Source organism: Panthera tigris, chromosome D2 (assembly GCF_018350195.1).
Source record: "Panthera tigris isolate Pti1 chromosome D2, P.tigris_Pti1_mat1.1, whole genome shotgun sequence".
In the NCBI taxonomy this organism is placed as follows: domain Eukaryota; kingdom Metazoa; phylum Chordata; class Mammalia; order Carnivora; family Felidae; genus Panthera; species Panthera tigris.
The window spans coordinates 70,122,631-70,146,313 of NC_056670.1; the positions used below are offsets into that span (position 1 = coordinate 70,122,631).

Genomic DNA, 23,683 nt, shown 5'->3' on the forward strand with positions numbered 1-23,683 from the left:
AACTCAGAGTGATTTTATTTTATTTTTTTTAATTTTTTTAAATGTTTATTTATGAGAGATAGGTAGAGAGCGAGCAGGGGAGAGGCAGAGAGAGAGAGAGAGGGAGGGAGACAGGATCCCAAGCAGGCTCCGTGCCATCAGCACAGAGCCCCGTGAGGGGCTTGAACCCACGAACCGTGAGACCATGACCTGAGCCGAAATCAAGAGTTAGATGCTTGACCACTGAGCCACCCAGGCTCCCAAAACTCAGAGTGCTTTTAGGCCAGCATACGCACGCGCCCTCCTGGTCCCTTTCACAAAGGCTGCTCCAATTTGAAAGAAAGGTGGTTAACTCTGCCACCTGGGGCTATTCTGATAGGCATCAAGTTGTCCGCCGTCCCTCCAATCTCTTGTCTAGACCTTCTAGATAGAAGGTAGACATTTCTCAATCTATCACTATTTTTAAACTGTTTGTGCATTTAAGGCCGTATGTTTATATCAGGGTTTCTCAACCTCAGGACTGTTGAAATGTGGGGTCAGGTCATTCTTTGTTGTGGAGCTGCTTATGCACATGATAGGACTCTTAGCATCCCTGGGCTCCCTCTACCTGCCAGATGCTGGCGGCACCCTCTCCAAAGTCACAACAACCGAAAATATCTCCACACATTGCCAAGTGTCCTCCAGGGAAGCAAAATTGGTTGAGAAACACTGGCCTTTCTGTTGGTTTCAATTACAAATTCCTTTTGGACCAGAACTCACCGAATTTGTACAAACTTCACAACAGGAAGGTGTGGAGAGAAAGCTGTTGAATGATGATCACAGTCACCAAAAATGTATCGAGGATTTTTGGCTCCCGTTTAAAGAGGACCGACAATTTCAACAGATGATCAAGTAAACAGTAGATAATTTGTCTTATTCAGCCTTCTGTTCTAATCAATAGGATTAAAACGGCAACACTTAGCTCTCTTTTTATGAACCACCAGGAGGAATTAAAAATCTTTAAGAAAGAACTCATCCCCTCATAATTAAACTGCTCCCACAAAATAAGGTAGGAGGCAGGTAGAGTGAAACCACGCACAGCAGTGTGAGTGAGCGAATGGCAAGCCTCAGAAAAATGAGTCTGCGCCTGGATAAACATTCCTTTGCAATTACTGTTCTGCGAGGCAGGGACTGAGGGCGGCACCCCATCCCCTCGTGAGAGCTGGCCCTCATAAACTACATCCAGTATCTTTCATGGATGGAAAGCAGAAGATAGATATGAACTCATATGTCATTATAACTGCTGTGTTTTTCATCCATTCAAGTGGCATTAAACTGCTGGGTTTGGAAAAGACAAGTTTCTAAATGGTCTCTTTCTAGCCCTCTCTTGGGGCAAAAGAACAAAACCTTTTATCAGTTAATCTGATGGATGACATGGGGTTATTTTTATTCTATTCACAAGAGACAAGGCATGTAGGTCCCCCTTGTTCTTACATGCATTGGTTAATAATTCATTTAAACAAATATTTATGGAAATCATGGGCAAAGCAGTTTGATAGCCACCAGTTACTACAGTGGAAATGAAGATCTGCCCTCTGAGTTTACATTCTGTTTCTCTAACAGTTGGTTGTATATTTTTATTATATTCCCATACATACTTGACATTGTATACTTTAAGGGCCGATCCAGCGGATTCAAACGTCTGAGTGCCCATAGATGATGGGTCATCCAGAAGGAGTTTATGGACACATGGCTTTTGACATAAGGGTGGGTATTCAAAACAATATTAATGGTGAGAGAGTTTTTTTTTTTTCCCTGATTATTAAATTAATACATGTTGCTGTTTTTAAAATAAAATCCAGAAAACAAAGAAAAGTTCAAGGGGAAGATGGTCTCCCATAAGCAGTGGAAGGTCATAGCAAAGGCATAGGACCCAGTATGCTGGGGACAGCAAAACCTGTGTGGGATCCTAAGGAGCCACCCAGAATCATGGGGTGGGGGCCTGAATGCCAGACCTAATTAAGAAGACAATGGGGAGCCACTGATGGTTGTATGTTCTGGGCATCCTCGTGACAGAGTCAAGGTGCCCGTGAGGTCCTAGCGGTTCTGCTCAATTGTCACATGTGGAGCCAGAGGATATAAGGTATGCATTAACCTGTCCAAGGTCATGTAGCCAGTAGACGGGAGGACAGGCAGTCCCAAACCCCATGTCCCTCACACAAAGTAGGAATTGAGTGGAACAAGACAAGGGCTGTGATTTAAAGCATCATGTGTCTAGCTGTGGCGGATACAACTTTGACCCAGGGGAATGTATCAAAAGATTCCGTAGGCACAGAAAAAGGATCTTACTTACTTTGTAGATAAAAGACCAACTGACAGCCCAGAGACATCTACGCAGAGCAGGTACCCTTGGGTGGAGGGCACCTTCCCTGACTGTCGGGTACCCAGAATGATATACCACTGCCAAGTTACCACCTGAATGAAGTGAGGGGCTTTGGAGCTTTGAGCGGCTTCCCTTTGACGCTTTTCGTGGGGAGTTCATGCCACTGACCCATGGCAATCGTTCTGGACTATCTATCTGGTTAAGAGCCAGCCTGCTCACCAGGTATGATGGCTGGAGCCCCCAATACATTCCCGAGACACTCCGGGATGCATTCCCAGGTTTACCATGCCCCTGGTAGATCCAGAAGTCATGCCAAGACAGGACAACATTTCAAAGGGAGATTCATGAATGTGAACAAGGGTTAACAATGTCAGATGCTACAGAAAGGGCATAGTGCACAAGACAACTGCTTTTGACTCTTCTGGAAATCTTTGAGGAAGCACTTCTGAATGGTAGTGGGGGGAAAAGCTGGGTTGTTTAGGGTTACAGAGGGGAAGAATCATGACTAGATAAATACATTGGGTATGATCTGCTCCTTCTAGAAGTATGTCGGTGAGGAGGAGAAGAAAAATGAGCCATGGTAGTGGATCAAGAGGATTTATTCAGGACCAGGTGGGAGTCAAACTCTTCTCCTTCAACAGCGTCCAACGAATGCTTTCTCTGTGCCTCACAGATGCCAGGCATTATCCAAGGTCTAGAGAGACAGCCACGAATACTGACAAAATTCCTGTCCCCGTGGGGCTTATATTTGGGGAAAGGGGGAGGAAGGCAGGGCACAAACACCAAAAAGTGAAAATAAACACATAGATATAAATAAGGTAATTCCATACAAGGATGTGGAATGTCAGTGATATATTAATGAAAAAAAAAAAAGAGAGATTGGTATGATAAGACCAAGACTGGCTGAGTTGGGGGAACGGGGTGGTCAGACAAGGACCCCCTAAGGAGGTAACACTTGAGAGGAAGCTTCAGGAGTGAGAAAGAACCGCCGTGGAATTTCTGACAGAGGGACAGCAAGTTCAGGGTCCCTGTGGCAGGTACCAGCTCAAGAGACAAAGGGGCCAGTGTGGTAAAGCACAGAGAGCCAGGGAGATAGAAGGAAAGGGGAGGCAGCCAACAGATTACCACACGCCTGCGACCACAGAAGCAAGTTTGGGTTTAGTTCTAACTGCGATGTGAAACCACTGGGGGTGTTGAAGCAGGAAAAGCTAAGTGATCTTTTTTTCTAATTATTATTTTAAGATCATATATATCTTTTTAAAAGCCACTCTTGGCTACAGAGCAGAGAATAAACTCTAGGGGCAGGAGTGGAAGTTGCCGGCGTCTGTTGCGGGGGGTCTAGTGGGAGACCAATGGTGGCTTGGACCAAAGTAGCAGCAGGGAAAAGGTGAGCGTGTTGCAAACACAGAGCCCACAGCATTTGCTGATGGACTGCATCTGGGGAGAGGTGGAAAGGGGCAAACTGAGGGAGAGCCCTTGGGTCTCCACCCAAGTACCTACGTGAATGGCAGTGCTATTTCCTGAGCTGGGAAGACTGGAGGAGGAGTCTGGAGGGAGTAGAGACTAACAGTCTCAGTGCTGGATAAGTCAAGTCAACTGTAAGACGTCTGAATCCCAGAAGAGATCTGAAGGAGAAAGCTGGGAGAAATCAGGCCAGGGATACAGATTTTGGAGTCATCAGTCTATGGATGTTAAAAAAAAAAAAAAAAAAAGCAAGCAGTTGGATTAAACATAGAATTACCACAGGATCCAGCAATCCCACTCCCAGGTATAGACCCCCGAGAATTGGAAATAAAACTCGTACACAAATATTTACAGCAAGACTACTGAAAACAGCCAAATGGTGGAAACAACCCAAATGGCCACCAACAGCTGGATGGATAAATGAAATATGGAATAACCAACCACACGACGGAATACTATTCAGCCGCAGAAAGGAACGAAGCCTTAATACACGCTACAAAGTGGACAGTGAACCTTGAAAACATTACGCTAGGCGAATGGTTCCATTTATACAAGAACATCCACGATAAGCAAATCCAGAGACAGAAGGCAGACGAGCAGTTGCCAGGGGTTAAGAAAGGAGCAAATGGGCAGCAGCTGCTGAATGGGTACAGAGTTTTCTCTTGGGGTGATGGAGGATGTTTTGGGACCAGACAGAGGTGGCAGTTGCACCATAATGTGAATGTAGTAAATGCCACTAAACTGCACGCTTTAAAATGGTGGAATTTATGTTCGTGGGTATTTTACCACGCCAAAACATACATACATACATACATACATACATACTTACATAATAAACATAGGCAAGGGGGTTGGACGAGGTGACCTCTGGATCAGGCAGAGACGGACAAGACAGCCCTGGACTGAGCCCCAAGCATGTGAGAATTTAAGAGGTCAGCCGGAAGAGGGATAGTCAGCAAAGAAGTTTCGAAGGCACAAACCGTGACACCGGAGGAAAACCAGAGATGTTGCTGTCCTAGAACCCAAAGGGAAATGTGTTGCAAGGAGAGTCAAGTGACCATCTGTGTCAAAGAGTGACTTCGTGTGCGGTTCGGGGGGGACACTGCCACATTCGCCTGCTCCGCGGTGGAACCATTTTGCACTCTGATCGGCACTGCGTCAGAGTGCTCCCGTCCGCCCTGCAATAGAGCACTGTTGCCAGACCAGCGTACCGTCCTCTCCGAGGGGGAAATAGATCCCAGGGTAGATTTCACCTGCAACTCCTCTAACTGAGAGTGAGGCTGAACATCGTTACAGACATTCAGGGGCCACCCGTCTCTCCTCCATCGAGGGCTATCTGAGCCCGGTCTTCTTCCATTTTCTGCTGAGCTGGGAGTCTTCTCACTCTTGATTTCTAGGAGCTCTTGAAGTACCAGGGAGCTGGTCTTTTGTATCACCCCCTCCCTTGAAGCTCTTCTTTCTTCGCTACCTCGAAAGTATTCTCTTCTAGGTGTTCTTTCGTCTCCAGGGTCTCATGTGAGCCTTTGGGATGCTTTCCCCTGGGTACGTGGGCTTCTCCCCGACTCGGCACTTCGCATGTCAGCGCCCCCGACCCTTCGTCTCCAGCAACCTCACTTCACTACATGCCCTTCTCGGGCATCCCTCCCCTTCCATCACTGCCTCCACCATGATTCTGATCACAACTGTGTGCTGAACTCTCCCTAGACGATGTGCAGCAGGATATTAACAAAGGACTTCTAGATGCTCAGGGCGGGCTGAGACCCCACAGCGGAGAACAAGGTGTGTTAGGCACCCACGCATTCGAAAGAGAGGGGCTAGACCATCTAGGCAGACCTTACAGAGGATGACCCAAAACACCACACAGGGGCCTGGCCTCATCATGAGGGTCTTTACCAGAGGTTTGAGCGTTGCTCCTTAGTTCTTTGCAGAGAACCCACCGCCCTCAAACCAAGCAGAAGGCTTTAAGAGAATCTTCTGGAGAGCCTGGCTGGTGTCTTATGGAATTGAGGGGACGCAGGATTAGCTGACTTGTGTCGGAAAAGCTCTAAAGGTGAAAGGCTGGCTGGCTGCCATGGCCCCAAGTGGGGAGAGGAGCCCTCTTGTCAATGCTGTTCCCGGTGGTGGCACCCCCCAGTTAATGGTCATTTTCTCCCCGTTGGTCACGGAAATTGGAACAAAATTTGGAAAGTGTTGGAAGGGCATAATTGTTGCTTCTGCACAGTGAAGGAAACAATCAACAAAACTAAAAGGCAGCCTATGGAATAGGAGAAGATATTTACAAATGACATATCTGATAAAGGGTCAGTATCCAAAATCTATAAAGAACAGGGGCACCTGGGTGGCTCCGTCGGTTAAGCATCTGACTTCAGCTCAGGTCATGATCTCATGGCTCGTGAGTTCAAGCCCCATGTGGGGCTCTGGGCTGACAGCTTAGAGCCTGGAGCCTGTTTTGGATTCAGTGTCTCTCTCTCTCTGCCCCTCCCCTGCTTGTTCTCAATCTCTCTCTCTCTCTCAAAGATAAACATTAAAAATATTTTTAAAACAAAGAACTTATCAAACTCAACACCCCCAAAACAAATAATCCAGTTTAAAAATGGGCAGAAGACATAATTAGACATTTTTCCAAAGAAGACATCCAGATGGCCAACAGACACATGAAAAGATGTTCAATATCACTCATCATCAGGGAAATACAAATCAAAACCACAATGAGATACCACCTCACACCTGTCAGAATGACTAAAATTAACAACACAGGAAACAACAGATGTCGGCAAGGATGTGAAGAAAGGGGAACCCTCTTGCACTGTTGGTGGGAATTAAAACTGATGCAGCCCAGCCACTCTGGAAAACAAAAAGTTAAAAACAGAACTACTCTATGACCCAGCAATTGCACTACTAGGAATTTACCCAAAAGATGCAAAAATACAGATTAGAAGGGGCACATGCACCCCAGTGTTTCTAGCAGCATTTTCAATAATGGCCAGACTATGCAGAGAGCCCAAATGTCCATCAACTGTTGAATGGATAAAGAAGATGTGAGATATATATACACACACATACATACATACAATGGAATATTACTCAGCCATGAAAAAGAATGAAATCTTGCCATTTGTAACAACGTGGATGGAACTAGAGCATATTATGCTAAGTGAAATAAGTCAGAGAAAGACATATACCATATAATTTCACTCATCTGTGGAATTTAAGAAAAAAATAGATAAACATATGGAAAGGGAAAAAAAGAGAGGGAGGCAAAACACAAGAGACTCTTAATGATATGGAAAAACTAACAAACTGAGGACTGATGGAGGGGAGGTGGGTGGAGGATGGGCTAAATGGGGGATGGGCATTAAGGAGGGTCCTTGTCATGATGAGCACTGGGTGTTGTATGTAAATGATGAATTACTAAAGTCTATTCCCAAAACCAATATTACACTGTCTGTTAACTAACTAGAATTTAAACAAAAATTTGAAGAAAAACCCCACAAATTTAATATAATTTAATTTTTAGAAATAGAAGGGCATAATTATTGACTCTCCGGGAAGCTGAGAGGCAGACCTAACGTGGTAACAGCAGAAGAGAGGAAATGCCAAACAGGCAGAATTTGGAAACTCATGGAGAACCGGCCCTGTGCATTCATGGAAAACATCCTTATAAATAAAGTTTTTACAAAAGCTAAACACAGAAAAAATTCACACGATGTTGTTGCATAGTATTCACTTAAGATTTTCTTAAATCACTTGAATTTGGATCTTAATTTCAGAAAATGAAGCTGCTTCAAGACAGGAAAAAAATAAAAATGAGGCATTATTTTAGAGTGGTCAAGAGCTCTGGCTGGGGCGTCACACAGACCTGGGTTGGAAGTCCTGCTCCATCATTTATTAGTTGTGAAACTTGGAGCAAATCGCTCAACTTCTCTGAGCCTCAATTTCCTCCTTTACAAAGCAAACATAATACCCGACAAGGCTGTTACTAGAAGTAAATGGGATATTGCAAATGACACCCTTAGCATGGTGTCTGGTGTTCAGTCACTGGTTCTGACCAATCACGAGTGACACCCATCACTCATCATCAGGGAGATGCAAATCAGAACCCCATTGAGATATCACCTCACACCTGCTAGGATGGCTCTCATGAAAAAGACAAGGGATAACAAATGTTGGTGAGGGTGTGGAGAAAAGGGAATGCTCGTGCACTGTTGGTGGGAATGTAAATTGGCAAAGCCATAATGGAAAAAAGTATGGAGGTTCCTCACAAAACTGAAACCAGCACTACCATAACATTCAGCAATCCCACTTGTGGGAAAATCAGGACCTCAAAGAGATATCTGCACTCTCGTGTTCATTGCAACTTTTCACAACAGCCAAGATGTAGAAACAACTCAAATGTCCTTTGACAGACGAAGAGATAAAGAAAATGGGGTGTATAGATACAACAGAACAGTATCTAGCTGCGACAAAAGAAGGAAATTCTGCCATTTGTGACAACATGGATAAATCTGGAAGGCACTATTCTCTGAAATAAACTCGACAGAGAAAGACAAATACTATAGAATCTAAAACAAAACAAAACGATAACAAAGTTTCATGGAAACAGAGAATAGGAGCATTCTGACCACAAAATAGAAAAGAGTTAATTAGCTATGGTAACTATATGAAGTGATAGATGTGTTGACCTCGGTGATCATTCTACAATGTATATGTATATCAAATCATCACATTGTATACTTCGAATGTATGTACTATTGTATTTGTTTGCTATTCCTCAATGAAGTTAGAAGGAGAGAAAGGAAAAGATGGGAGGGAGGGATGAAGGAAGGGAGGGAGGGAGGTAGGGAGGGAGGAGGAGGAAGGAAGGAAGGAAGGAAGGAAGGAAGGAAGGAAGGAAGGAAGGAAGGAAGGAAGGAAGGAAAGGAAAGGAAACTCTCTAAAGAAACTCTCTAAAGATAACTTCTTGAAGACAGGGTCCAAGTCTTCCATATAGACTTCCTATCCTACATCCCATGGCAAGTGGATTTTTACAGCTGTATATTACCATTAATACTGTGACAATAACAATATTTCAATTAACAAAAGTATAAAGATTCCAGGGGCGCCTGGGTGGCTCAGTCGGTTAAGGGTCTGACTTTGGCTCAGGTCATGATCTCGCAGTCCATGGGTTCAAACCCTGCATCGGGCTCTGTGCAGCCAGCTCAGAGCCTGGAGCCTGCTTCGGATTCTGTGTCACCCTCTCTCTCTGCCCCACCCCCACTCACACTCTGTCTCTCTCCTTCTCTCAAAAATGAATTAACGTTAAAAATTTTTTAAAAATTCATAAAGATTCTTGGTCACTCAGGAGTGATGGCAGACATTTTACATGGCCACAGACAATGTTTTTAGTAAAGATAAAAAGAAATAGGAAAAAAAAAGAAAAAGAATAAAAGAGAATGTGACATAGATCTAGGTTTCTGTTACATGGCCCTGGAAAGAATGCACATGCCCTATCATTGTATTTTACATCTTTAATTTTGGTTGGTTTGGTGCTTTCTGACGGATGCTGTTAACTTTATGTAGAGTTTCCAAAGAAAGTTCTCTGTAATGTGCTCTGAAGGAAACTGAGAAGAAAATAAAGCACACTGCAGTAACACAGCCTGGGAGTGCAGAAAGACTATTTGTTCATCATAAATTAAGTTAAAAATATAGTTGCACAAGCAGATGACTAAATAATACTTAGATGCACAGATTTGAGCTTTTCTTTAAGTACAAGCTTATGTAAGATTGTTCCACTGAACTAATCTCGTCATTAACAACGCTTCAATGTGACATTTTTAAACATACTGTTTCATATACATCTAAATTCATGCTGTTTACACAGCACGCACGTAGCAAATTTATCTGCAAGGAGGACTTGGCATCACTGCAACACAGAATGTCATACTATGTTAGAGAGATCCTCGGCTTTCACACTGCGTTAGAGAGATCCTTGGATTTTATACTAAGAGAGTTCCTCAGATGTTTACACTTAGGCATCCGGTTCCATATTCGGCCCCTGTAGCAAAGGCATCCAGGACAGCTGAGAGCCATTCTTTAATATCAAACGGCAGCACAAATGATCAGATTGGATTCTTGGAACTTAATCAGGTGGAGTTTTTTGGTGTTTGGATTGGGGGCATACAAGTCAAGTTCATTCGGTCTGTGGCCATGCACGGGTTAAAACATTACCAGCTGTGTCCACAGAGGACAGTTAGATGTACCACTTAGGGATGGATAAAATTAAGATGCTCGTGAGCCTCAGATTTCATCATAAATCTCAATCAATATACTGAAGGGAGTTATTTCTTAGTCAAACCCCTGCTTGCCAATATTTTAGGATCTGAACACCTTCTCCATCAAAATCATTACTTAGGGGTCAGAAAAATCCTGTTTTTCAGTGGATTCTATAGGAGAGAGAACCTGGGTTTAACTTGCCTCAAAGGCCAGTTTTGTTCTTCAGTTATAAAGGCTTGTTGTATCTCTCCGACCCAGCCAATCGCCGTTATGCTAGTTCTAGTTCAGAAAAAAAAAAAAATTAATAATAATAACACCCATGTTGCAGCTGGCAAGGCCAACTGTGGGTCCACACAATGTCAGAGCAACCTGCTGAAAAGTAGCGTGTATGATCAACCAGTTGGATCAGCTGGTTTTTCTCCTCGAGCGGGAATTATTAACGTGAACCTGAATTTTTCTATTTCACTTGCAAGACAACAGTCGGGTTTCTTGGTTTGTAATGAAAGCTATAAAAGGACAGCCCATTTAACCCTACCGTAAGCACACACTGACAGGGATGTGGCTTACACACGCCCCTCCCGCTCTGAATGAAGACCCAGGCTACTTACTCAGCATACATGACGTCTCGATCTGACCACAGTCAGCCTGTGGCATTCGTGACTTTGTGCCTGGCTGTAATCCTACAACAAAGGTGACTGTTCTCACCAGGGTCTGCGTGTCACTTATCTGGGGGCCATCTTTAGTGTGAAACATGAGAAGCCATTCTGCTTGCCCTCAGTCCTAGAAAACATAATATAAATTCCGAGACATAAGGTGTCAAACTTTCTTACGCATGAGTAACGTCTTGTTATGGGTTGAATGCGTCCCTCCCCACCCCCAGAAAAAAACACGTGTTGGAGTCTCGGGACTCCCTTAGTCTCTCAGAATGTGACCTTATTTGGATCTTCAAACATGATCTTTACAGAGGTAACGAAGACAAAATAAGGCCATTAAGATGGGTCTAATTCAATATGACTGGTGTCCTTATCAAAAGGAGAAATTTGGACACAGACCAGCACAGAAGGAAGACGGCCAGCCATAAGCCAAGGGGAGAGGCCCCGGATAGACCCTTTTCTCACAGCCCTCAGAACAAACCCACTGGCACCTTGATTTTGGACTTCTAACCGTCTAATTCACACCTCACCGATCCAGCGTCATTGGAGAACGAAACAATCCATATAAATTCATTTTCTAAATAATGAAAGTGTTCCAGAAAAGAAGCTCCAAAATTTTCATAGTACTATTTCTTAATAAAGATATTTCTAAGATGCACACTGCATTTCTTTTTTTTTTTTTTTAAGTTTACTTATTTACTTTGAGAGTGAAAGAGAGAGAGAGCAGGAGAAGAGCAGAGAGAGAGGGTGAGAGAAAATCCCAAGCAGGCTCCGTGATGTCAGCACAGAGCCCAGTGCAGGTCTCAAACTCACAAACGGTGAGATCACGACCTGAGCTGAAACCAAGAGTCGGACTCCTAACCGACTGAGCCAGCCAGGCACCACACACGCTGTGTTTCTTAAGCCGAGGACGGTTTAAGAGACACAATCTAAACCTTCTAAATGATGTGGGATCATCAGGTGACTGTGGGGTACAGAACACTGTCTCTGCGGTAAATGGCATCACTCGCGTCCTTGTTTTCTCACAGAAAGTTCCCAGATGTCCTCTCTGCCCACCCCCTGCACCTTTCTTACTCCTTCGCTCCGGTTTGTTTCTCCCAGTCTGTTACGAAAGAACAGAATCCGGAAAAACAAGGCATTGAAACTGTGTCTGAAATAAAATTAAGAGTTCCGAGTTAGGATCTGAAAGACTCTCCTAGGGGCTGAACCTCAGAGACCTGGGAAAACTTCCTTTGTTGCTGACTTCTCTACCAGCAAGAGATGATATAGTGAGACCCCTTATACTCGGGATAACTGCAGGGCTCGGCTGCATGGACACAAAGCAGGTCACCAGAGAATTTTCCAGCCTCCTTGAGGTCTTAGGAATTTACACCATGAAAAGCAGCAGCTTGGATCAATTCTCTCCAGGGAAATAGACTTCTCTCGCAAGAGCCCAGTGGGGCTTTCTTTTGTCATTGTTGGTTTCATATACTTGGAATATGGCTATACCATAGGATGGAACTCTCTCTGGAATGACCTTTCCATGATGCAAAATTAGTTTAGGAAATGCTAATTCCCCAAGCAGAACGATAATCAGATTAAATGACCACAAAGGAATAAACTTGCCTTTGAAACCAAAAGAGTACTTACCAAATTAGATCCTTTACTACATCCTCTCGCTTTTAAAAAAGAACACATTGATTCAATTATCCAATTTCCACTGGTTGGAAGCTGCCTTCTTTGCCACCCTTGGTTTTGCATAAAACGAAGAGTTTTCTGCTTTGTGCCGTGGCCTATAGCGGTGCTGCTGGAGCTGGTGTTAAAAACAAAACATGGGGAAGAAAAGAAAAAAAGCACCGATGTTTATTAAGTATTTACGAGAAGCCAAGCGCTAGGACAGATGCCTTTATGCCCTATCTTATTGACTCCTTCCAGACAGCGCCCGAGTAGGTGGGACATTGTTATTTCCATTAAACGGACGACGAAACGGAGGCCTGAGGTGTTCAAACAACTTGTTCCGAGTCATCCAGCTGCTAAGTGGCAGAACCTGGATTTTAACCCAGGCAGTCTGATTCCAGAGCCCGCATTCTTAATCATTAGGGTATAGAGAGAGGTAAATGTCAAAACTAATCACCAAAATTTGGGGCACCTGGGTAGGTCAGTCAGTTTAGCAACCAACTCCTGGTTTCCGCTCAGGTCAAGATCTCCCAGTTCATGAGCTGGAGCCTCGGGTTGGGCTCTTGTGCTGACAGCACGGGGCCTGCTTGGGATTCTCTCTCCCGCGCTCTCTGCCCCTCCCCCACTCATGTGCACAAGCGTGCTCTCTCTCTCTCTCTCTCAAAAATAAATAAGCATTTGAAAAAAAGAATCACTAAAATTAGCATAATCTTGCTTAAATGCCATAATTTGAAATTATGTAATAAAAAGCATTCTGAAACAAAACTGCATAGGCCAGGGATATTTTCAGAATCTCCCATCCAGCCCGGCTATGCGATAAAATACTGAGCATGATTTTTTTGCAAGGTTAACTGTGGCCTTTTAACTTACTTAATAAATTACTTTTATTCTAAGTCACTTCCCAGATGAGGATTTATGAAAACTATACATATGAGGATATATGCATGGGAATTTTATAAGCCAAGACAATATTGTGATCCACAAGATAGCTACGACAAGGCACACAATAAATTAGTAATGGGGTGGGGGGAAGGGCAGTGTGAAAAATGCTGCCACAGAGTAGTCAGCAGCAGGAGAGAGAAAAACTAGGGAGTGTGACGGAGATGATGACAAGTCAGAGTAAAATCGTCACTTCAGACATTTGCAGGATAAGTAAAGAGATATTTTCAGAACTATGCCAATACCATTTTAGTGCCTTCTCCAGGCATTTCAGAGACCCTCACAGCTCCACCTGGTTTAGAAAAGGATGCAGAATGGCCAAGCAAGTTCAGCTTTGTTTTTCATTTTCTGTTCCCAACTCCCAAGCAGCTTTATTTAGACTCTTAAATAAAATCCCCAAGGTTGTCACAACTTTTTGAGTCTTTCATTCTCAGTAAGAGTCTTCCGTGAAATCTTTTTCCGGTTACAGATTTAAAAACAAACAAAACAATAAAGCCAAATTGCTTAATTGCTTGGCTTTTCTTTGGTGTTCTTTTGTCTTCAGAGTTAGCATTGATGTGGCAGTTTTGGAAATTCACACTGAAATGTACTCACAGTGAGAATTTCATTTGTGTGGCTAAATATGATTATTCTTCTAGACCTATTATACTTAAACCAATTGAACAATACAAATAAACATTGCATGATAGAATCTCTTCACTTGTTCAGGGCTTTGTATTCCAAAAATTACTCCATGACCTGCTCCAGGCCCCAAATATATCATGCAATTGAATTACGCTGACAAGTAGCCAGAGGTGAGCCAAAATCTGTTAAGGATGCAAGTTCTGGTAATTAAAGATTAGCTCAGGAGGCAGGAAAGTCAAGAACTCCCTTTCCCTTTCCTTGAAATCTTAAGCACGTCTCCCTCTTACGCTTCAGTTTCTCCATATTAAAATGGGGAGAAAGGAAATCCAGTAATTTCTCCGCCAGTGTAAAAAGTAATTTCTATTTAGAAGGGGTTTACAAAGAAGGGCCCTGCCCCCACAACATTTAATTAGGGGATAATGCTCTGGAAACAGAAATCTACCATAGGATGATGGTCTCTAATAGGTTTTATTCAAGGGGCTGCAAAGCTGAGGCATTGTGGAAAACAAATGGCATGTCTAAGGTTGATGCGTATTTTCCAAGCACGAAGTCTGACCACACTGGTAATCAAAATCCAAGTCGCAGCAACACGGTCTCACGAGTGTCTTCGGACTCACCCCTTCCAAGGCATAGGACCTGACATGCCTCTATATAGTGAGTGGTTCTGGATGAGCTTTTATACAGTACATGCATAATGAGTAAGTTAACTAGAAAAATATCTATACAATGCAAAGAAGTGAAAACACATATGAAAGAAAACACCTGTTTGGTCTACTCAAAGTACTGAACGGAGAGAAAGAAATGTAAATGCTTTGGTCTACCACCCAGAGGCTGAGCAGACAACCAATTCTTCCACTGGTTCCCATTGGCAGTCCCGTTCGGTTGGGTGACCCAGATGCCATGTTCCATGGGTGAAAGGAAAAGACAATGTCTTCTTGTATTTGGGAGAATCTACTAGACACAAGCTTTTAAGTGGTTCCTCTATCCCACAGGAATTTATGAAGGACCAACTACACGGCCAGAATAAACGGGAGCTAAAACGTTTAAAAGGGATCTTTCCTCCTCTTCAGAAGCTTAACACAGGGCTTAAGGGATTCTTGGTGCTACAAACTCCTTAGTTTGGTACAACATAATCGTTTTATCCGGGACATGGTAAGATTCTGTTAAAATAAAATCTAGAGTTTTCAATAATTAGTACAGCTTGCGGTCACCAGAGGCTCTGGACTCGGGCACACTGAAGGACGACTCCCAGCCAAATGTTCTTCATGTGCAGCAATGATATTCCTGGTGCCAGGGGCACCTAAAGGTAAGATTTCAGCTGACGAGCAATCCACTTTTATTTGTAATATAACTGAATAAAACCAGATTTGTTAAATTATTTATTTGTTTGTTTGTTTATTGAGAGACAGGGAGAGAGAGCAAGCCAGGGAGGGTCAGAGAGAGAAGGAGAGAGAATCCCAAGCAGGCTCCGTGCTGTCAGCACAGAGCCTGACGCGGGGCTCGAACCCACCAACCATGGGATCATGACCTGAGCCAAAATCAAGAGTCGGGACGTTTATCCAACTGAGCCACCCAGGTGCCCCAAGAACAGAATTTTTGAAAGTTGGCTTTAGTTTTATATTGCACTGCCTTCCTCTTTTTTTTTTTTTTTTTTTTTTAAGTTACTAGTCATGGCACTAAGTAGATGACTTGAGGGAAAAAATCCTTCCTTTACTTCTAACATTTCACCACCGAAATACTTTAAAGGAATTTATTTCAGGGACTCAAATAAACAACTACCTTTAAAAAATAGAATAGGGCATATACTAGGGAAGGGCACACAAGAAAAGGGAGGGGAGGGGACTTTTTTTAAAAAGATAATTTACCAAAGATAAAAGCATTTAAACACAGTTCACTCTGATCCAGCCTCTGAGTCATATTAATGTCTGGTGTGAGAAAAGAGTCCAACCGATAAAGAGAAGCTTATTTAACTGAATGGACTTCTCATACGAGCAAACTGACCCCTTTCATGTGCTGAAATATGAGGATTGGATCAGACGGAATTTGATGTGTTACAAACACACGGTGCTATGTGAGATTTCAAGAAGCTTTCACATACATTCACATACATTTACCGTGAACCAACGGTAAATCCATTTTAAAGATGAAGCCACTGCAGGAGGTCAAACCGAAAAGTGACAAAGCCAGGATACAAACCTGGATCTTCTGCCTCCCGGGTCGGAACACTTGCCAGTACAGCCAAATTTTGAAAAATATTTTTATTGGCTCTAGCGTTGTTCAGTGTAGTCATTGGACACACCAGGAAGAGGAGGAGGTGGGAAAGAGGGAGGAAGTGGGAGAGAGGAGAGCTTTTGAATTTTCCAAATAGTCCAGGCTTTCAGTGATTACACACTGTCCTCGTTCTTATCACAATGGATGGAGTTGCTTGCCCCTGTGTAAATTGTGGCTGCCAACCCAGCATATGACCTTAAGTGCCAGCCACGGGTGCAGGCTGTTCTTTGGTTAGTTAGCCCTGAGTGGCTGTTTTAGCAGTTTTGCTTCATGGGAAAAGTTGTGTATCTTTCCTCTGAAACAGCCACTTGAGCTCTGATTAACAAACCCCGCCATTTACCATCAGCCTCAAGGCAAATTTTGCTAACTTACCAGTTTGATACACTTCTTGGGGCTTTGCTTGGAAATTCCCCCCAAGATGTCCTTTGGCCCACATCCCAGCAGTTGTCCAGTTGGGCTATTAACTCCTATTTTTATCAAAAGAGTCAAAACTCAGCGCAAGAATGGAAACGTGTTAGCCGAGCTCATGGCTTACAACCACAGGTGGGTGTAAATACTAGCAATCACTCCTGTGCAGACCTTTAATTCAATCTAGAACTTGAAATGAGATTCCAGTCATCAGCTATCCTCACAGAGCAGAAATGCCTGTATATATGGTATCACAAATGAAGGCTGAGGAAAAAGGTCATTCACCTGAAATATTTATGAAGATTAGGTCGTGCTTTTCATCGACGCGGACTTATGTGACCCCTTTCGAAAACCCATGACGTATGTCCCACTTTATTCATTACTGAGTATGATACAGATTTATTTATCTCATGAGCCTACCTTGAATTTTATAGTTTGTAATGCTCACATGAAAAAGTGGACTGGACTATAGGAATATGAATTTTTACTGTAAATTCTAAGCATGAGGGAAGACTGTAACTCCAAAAACACTCAGTTATGTCTCCATACTAGTAAAAATGAGATTTTAATTAATTAAACATTAAATATTTATGACTCAAAGCTTAATGTGAATTAAGTAAATATTAATAAACATGGGAAATATAAAAACTAGGGGACAGTTCTGGCTCTAGAGCTTACAATCCATATGAGAAGAGAAAAGAAAAACAGATGAAAATTAGGAAAACAATATAAGAGGTGTCGAAAGGCAATATATTAATTGCCTTGTGAAATGCAATTAGCAAAGTAATTACTATAGGTGGAGGAAGGAGGGATCGTTTCCAGAAACAGTGGGCAGGGATGACTGTAAAATAAATAAATAAAAAACATACCAGCCAAATCTTGAATACTGAATCCATTGAAATGGACATGAAGGAGGAGATTCTTAGTGGAAAGAACCCCATAAGAATGAGAAAGACCACAGATGCAAAAAAGAAAAAAGAAAAAAAAAAAAAAAAAAAGACGAAGAGTACAGATCCAAAAAGGAAAAAGAACACAGAACTGCAAGTTAGGGTGACAGGGACAAGATAATTCTAGAAAGGCCATCTGGAACTGGACTTTTAAATGCCAAGTTGAGGAGTTAAGGTTTCTGAACACAAAAGCATCTTGCTTCACACTTGATCTTAGCCAAAAGGCCGAGAAGCGATTAAAAGCATCTTGCTTCAAAGCAGCATTTTAGAAATATTAACTTGACTATGGTATCCCAGATTAAATGGAGCAGGGAGATACAGAGACTGGGAGATCAAAGGGAAACTGTGGCACGTTCAGATATGGAACGATGCGAGAGGGATGGAACACAGGTGGGGGTAGGAAATGGGAGGGGGAAGAAGCCTACTACCTCTCCACGTGCTTATCAGCATTTACCTTTGGAGCTTTCTGTTGTTTTGTAAACTACTGTCCAATCAGTGGGTTCCTAAGAACTGATTCCTTTCTGCAATCTCCAGGAGGGAATGGGGACATGGTGGAGTTTCATTTTGAATTTGCAACATGTGATACCTGTATAACGGGATATGTTGTACCTTTTCTTCTTAATCTAGATCCTCCTCTAAGGGCAAAAAGAAAGTTAGCTCAAAGAGGTCCCCCCAAAAGCGTCATGGAATGTAGGATTTAAAGGAGATCTGAGAACACGTTATTTAAAAGAAAGCTAACTCCGGGGTGCCTGGGTGGCTCAGTCAGTTGAGCGGCAGACTTCAGCTCAGGTCATGGTCCCACAGATCATGGGTTTGATCCCCGCGTTGGGCTCTGTGCCGATAGCTCAGAGCCTGGAGCCTGCTTCGGTTTCTGAGTCTCCCTCTTTCTCTGCCCCTCTCCCAATCATATTCAGTCCTTCTCCATCAAAAATAAGCAAACATTAAAATTAAAAAAAAAAAAATTAACTTAAAAATAAAAGAAAGCCAACTCTAGTTGAGCACAGACTATTTCAAACTTTTCCATAAGTATAACTGAAAGAAAGCCTCAAAATGCCAGGGACCCCTTTACGCCTGCAGCTCTATGTTGGAACTCCTATTAAAATAACCTTCTGGTTTTGGGGCACCTGGGTGGCTCAGTCGGTTGAGGGTCAGACCTCACTCAGCTCAGGTCATGATCACACAGTCTGTGAGTTCGAGCCCTGAGTCAGGCTCCGTGCTGACAGCTCAGAGCCTGGAGCCCACTTTGGATTCTGTGTCTCCCTCTCTCTCTGACCCTTCCCCGTTCATGCTCTGTCTCTCTCTCTGTCTCAAAAATAAATAAACATTTAAAAAAAATTTTTTTAATAAACTTCTGGTTTTAAATATTTGTGATTTAATGTATTTATTATCCAGAAATTTTGGGAAATTTGACATATCTCTGATTTAACAGGAAAAAAAAGTTTCAGGAGAGTTTTGTGACAAGTCAAATCTCACGCTCAAGTACATGGTATGTTTACACGTGTACGTACATATGCAAATACATGTATCTATACATAGTATCTATGCATGCAAATACATAGATATTTATACCTATGGTAACGTTACTGGCATCCAGGCCTCTGTACTGAACCTCTCCAACCATGTTCTAGCTTTATCGCTCACAGAAATGCAATCCCCTGGCCCATCATGGACACTTAAGCTTGGCACACAGTATTCCAGTAACACCTCTTGACAGGAGATGGAGCAGGATAGAAGGTCTCCTCCCACATTCCCTACACCTCACTCCATGGCCGGGCACTCAGAACCCCTTTCCTGGGCAGCATCAGATTCAACTCTTTCCCACCCCTTGGCTATTTTGAGGCTGTCTTTCTAGGGAGGAGGGAACAGAAGGAAGCCTGAAGGGGAGACAAGTTTGCAGTGACAGGTAACTAAGGCTCTCGTGAGCTTACTCTAAACTCAGGGTGCCGTCCCTGTCCCTCCCCTCTTTCTAGCCCTCCTCCTTTCCTTGTTCCCCCTTCTCAACCTTCCCAACTTGGCAGAACTAGGCTGCCAAGTCCTGGCGCAAAAGGGTGAATAAACAAATCACCCACACCCACCCGCCCTGAAACACTGATTGACTATCCAGTTTGGGCCTAAAGCAAATCTACGTTTGGATTTAAGAGAAGGTAGTTAAAACTGCTTGACTTTATAAACTGAATCAGCATTGCTTTTAAGCTCCTGACTGGGGTTGCTGTGAAATTCAGTCTCTCTCTGCAAGGTACGAATTTGAGTTTGGTCCAGATGTTGGGGCTCCTTCCAGACCATATTCTTTTTCTTCCAATGCTAGGAAGATACCCATTGTGAGCATTGTATAACGTTTTCATGCACCCTTACATGGGTATTTAGAAGCTGTTTACTTCTCAAGGATTCCATTAAAGGCTTTTTTATTTTCAAGGCTGAGCTGAGGACGTCACCATGGCCAGAATAGAGAGGGGGCTTGCAGTCCCGCTGTTACACTGTGTTCATGGTGGCTGTTCCCTACATAGAATCCACCCACAGCTGGGCTAACAACTCACCAATTTCAAACTGATTCATTGGCCGACTGGAAAACCAGGGATAGAACTTGAAACGCTATAGGATATTAACCCTCCTATTTACATATTTTCTCCTCTCACCCCTCCAAAACTAATCCTAGAGTTTTGAGACTCTGGGAACTTGGGCAAAGGAGAAAACGGGCAAGCCCAGCGCGAGGAATCTGAAATGTCAGCTCATGACGTCAACCGAAACGAACAGCACCTTTTTGTTTGCAGTGACCCAGCTCAAAATATAAAGCCATGTGAGTAATAAAACACAAAATACAGGTGTTGTCACTGAACGTGGAGAGTCTGAAATGCAATCAAATGTGTTCCTTGTTCTTGGCGGTGTCATTTACTCTACGTTCACACTTGTGTTTCCCTGAGCCTCTCTTTTTAATATCGACACGCACCGTGGCGTCATACTCACGTAGTAATTAGCTGGGGCTGAGGAGCCTGTGATTTTCCAACTGGTCCTCAGCGTTAGCTGTTCAGATGCACAAACCTTCGCTTGCCTTCTGCGTCTACTGCACTGGAACAGAAGCTCCTTGCAGGAAGAGCGCACAGAGAGCGTTCTTGACAGATGCCAGGTTTGCTCCGGCAAGGCGGCAAGGCGCTCTGCTGGAAAGTTTTCCTCTAACCACTGACACCCGCCTCCGGTCCCCCGAGCTGGCAGGACGCAGGCTGGCTGGGTCCCCTCTTGACGGGGGAAGGGTTTTACAACACACTCTGCAAGGCTGCCGGATCCGAGAAACAACCCGGCAGCCGAACTCCTCCAACCCCAGCGGACAGACAGTCCGAGGCGCTCCGGCGCTGGGAGAACGCCGAGGCCCCCTCCCCGCTAAGGCGAACGCGCGCTCGGCTCGGCAGGGAACCTGGGCACTGGAGGTGGAGAGGATGCCGGTGGAGCGGGGGCGCCAGGAGGGAGCCAAACGCCAGAGGCAGAAAGGGCGCGGGAGGGGGCGGACTGCGGGAGAGAGTGGGAGCTTCGGGGAGCGGCGGGGACGGGGGTGGGAGCCGGGCGCAGTGGTGGGGTAGAAGGGCACCGGGCCCCGGAACCCGCGAGCGCGGGAAGGGCGCGCCCGCAGGAACCGGCGGGGGCGGGGGCGGGGGCGGCGCTCGTGCGGCGATCTGCCCCCGGACTCCCCCGAGCAGCAGAACGGCCGGTGGGAGGGGGGTGCGAGAGGTGGGAGGGTGCGGGGGGTGGGGGGGAAACAAGATAGGGGCGTGCCTTTGCCCGGATTGGCTGCAGGAGCCTGACGCGAGGTCCCGGGGGTTGGCTTGGGGGAGTGGGAGCGGGGTGGGGTGGGTGCTGGGTGCCGGGGCTGCGGGCTCAGCACGCTCAGAAACATGCTGAGGTCCCGGCGGCTGTTCCAGCAGCGGCAGCGGCTCCAGCAGCAGCGGCGGCGGCGGCGGCGGCGACAGCGCACGGCTCCGGCGGGGAAGGCGCCCGGCGCCCATGCCTCCGGCCCCGCGCAGCGGCTGCCCTGACCTGGCCGCGACCTCCCTCCGCGCGCCCCGCCGCCCGGGCCCCTGGGGTGTTCCCCAACCACGGCCCAGCCCCGCCACACCCCCCGCCCCCGGCCTCCGCAGCTCGGCATGGGCGCGGGGGCGCTCGCCCTGGGCGCCTCCGAGCCCTGCAACCTGTCGTCGGCCGCGCCGCTCCCCGACGGCGCGGCCACGGCGGCGCGACTGCTGGTGCCCGCGTCGCCGTCCGCCTCGCCGCTGACCCCGACCAGCGAGGGCCCCGCGCCGCTGTCGCAGCAGTGGACGGCGGGCATAGGCCTGCTGATGGCGCTCATCGTGCTGCTCATCGTGGCGGGCAACGTACTGGTGATCGTGGCCATCGCCAAGACGCCGCGGCTGCAGACGCTCACCAACCTCTTCATCATGTCCCTGGCCAGCGCCGACCTCGTCATGGGGCTGCTGGTGGTGCCGTTCGGGGCCACCATCGTCATGCGGGGCCGCTGGGAGTACGGCTCCTTCTTCTGCGAGCTCTGGACCTCGGTGGATGTGCTGTGCGTGACGGCCAGCATCGAGACCCTGTGTGTCATCGCCCTGGACCGCTACCTCGCCATCACGTCGCCCTTCCGCTACCAGAGCCTGCTGACCCGCGCGCGGGCGCGGGCCCTGGTGTGCACCGTGTGGGCCATCTCGGCCCTGGTGTCCTTCCTGCCCATCCTCATGCACTGGTGGCGGGCCGAGGGCGACGAGGCGCGCCGCTGCTACAACGACCCCAAGTGCTGCGATTTCGTCACCAACCGGGCCTACGCCATCGCCTCGTCCGTCGTGTCCTTCTACGTGCCCCTGTGCATCATGGCCTTCGTGTACCTGCGGGTGTTCCGCGAGGCCCAGAAGCAGGTGAAGAAGATCGACAGCTGCGAGCGCCGCTTTCTCAGCGGCCCGGCGCGGCCCCCCTCGCCCGCGCCCGCGCCCGGCTCCCCGCGCCCCGCGGCGGCCGCCGCCGCCGCCGCCCCGCTGGCCAACGGGCGCATCAGCAAGCGGCGGCCCTCGCGCCTCGTGGCCCTGCGCGAGCAGAAGGCGCTCAAGACGCTGGGCATCATCATGGGCGTGTTCACGCTCTGCTGGCTGCCCTTCTTCCTGGCCAACGTGGTCAAGGCCTTCCACCGCGACCTGGTGCCCGACCGCCTCTTCGTCTTCTTCAACTGGCTGGGCTACGCCAACTCGGCCTTCAACCCCATCATCTACTGCCGCAGCCCCGACTTCCGCAAGGCCTTCCAGCGCCTGCTCTGCTTCGCGCGCCGGGCCGCCCGCGGGGGCCACGCGGCCGCCGGCGACCGGCCGCGCGCCTCCGGCTGCCTGCCGGGGACCCGGCCGCCGCCGTCGCCGGGGGCCGCCTCGGACGACGACGACGACGACGACGTCGGGGCCGCGCCGCCCGCGCGCCTGCTGGAGCCCTGGGCCGGCTGCAACGGCGGGGCGGCGGCGGCGGACAGCGACTCGAGCCTGGACGAGCCGGGCCGCCCCGCGGGCGCCTCGGAATCCAAGGTGTAGGGTCCCGCGTCCGCCGCCCGCGCCTCCCTCCCCCCTCCCCCCGCCCGCGCCCCGGGAGCGAGAACGCCCAGGCGCCCCCGCTGGCTTCCCAGGGGAGAGAGATCCGTGTTTACGCAAGCCCCAGAGCAGGTGAACTCAAAGCCCGCAAACCTGGTCTGAATCCTCCAAGGCGAACGCAAAAGCCACGGACCGTTGCACAGAAAGGAAAGTTTGGGGAGGGCTGGGAGAGTGGCTTGCAGATTTGTCTTGGTTCTTTTTTTCTGTGCGTGCTTCGGCCTTCTTTGGTGTGTGCGTGTGATGCATCTTCCGTTTGGGGGGAGTCGTCTCCCCCCCCCACCCCCCCACCCCCACTTCCAGGTGGTTTTCGACACTTGCTTCGAGGACTGGGTAGTAGAAAGGAGAAGCAGGGAGTCTATCAACTGGGCTTCCGTCCCATTCCCGGGAACAGGAGCAGTCAACCGGAGAGAGAAGGGGGAATGACAGTTGTCAGGACATGTTCCCTTTGCTTTCCAGAGAAAGTTCCTGTTAATTCCTGAGTAATGATGGTTCCTGTTCTTAAAGCAGAGGGAAAGGATGGATGCG

General features: G+C 46.7%; 1 protein-coding gene and 1 long non-coding RNA gene across 4 annotated transcripts; one reads left to right on the forward strand and one right to left on the reverse strand.

The window, feature by feature from the left end:
* Positions 1 to 2,931: 2,931 nt before the first annotated feature.
* On the reverse strand, positions 2,932 to 20,714 carry LOC102953699. Of its 3 annotated transcripts, XR_006209177.1 has the most exons (5): positions 20,517 to 20,714; positions 12,340 to 12,502; positions 10,666 to 10,837; positions 3,842 to 4,023; positions 2,932 to 3,035 (listed from the first exon to the last, which is right to left on the reverse strand). It is a non-coding gene; the product is annotated as an uncharacterized LOC102953699 (long non-coding RNA). The 3 variants fall into 3 exon arrangements; XR_001510628.2 differs by having other exon boundaries at positions 2,932 to 4,023; XR_001510627.2 differs by lacking the exons at positions 2,932 to 3,035; positions 3,842 to 4,023 and adding an exon at positions 9,150 to 10,336.
* A 958-nt stretch (positions 20,715 to 21,672) lies between these two features.
* ADRB1 (adrenoceptor beta 1) lies at positions 21,673 to 23,139 on the forward strand. The gene has a single exon (XM_042960683.1). It carries the CDS (start codon positions 21,686 to 21,688, stop codon positions 23,099 to 23,101), a length of 1,416 nt encoding a protein of 471 aa, XP_042816617.1. The 5' UTR covers positions 21,673 to 21,685; the 3' UTR covers positions 23,102 to 23,139.
* Positions 23,140 to 23,683: the final 544 nt, after the last annotated feature.

What these genes read in the sequence shown, in the direction of transcription:
- ADRB1 (XM_042960683.1), top strand. Translation starts at nt 21,686, where the DNA reads ATGGGCGCGGGGGCGCTCGCCCTGGGCGCCTCCGAGCCCTGCAACCTG.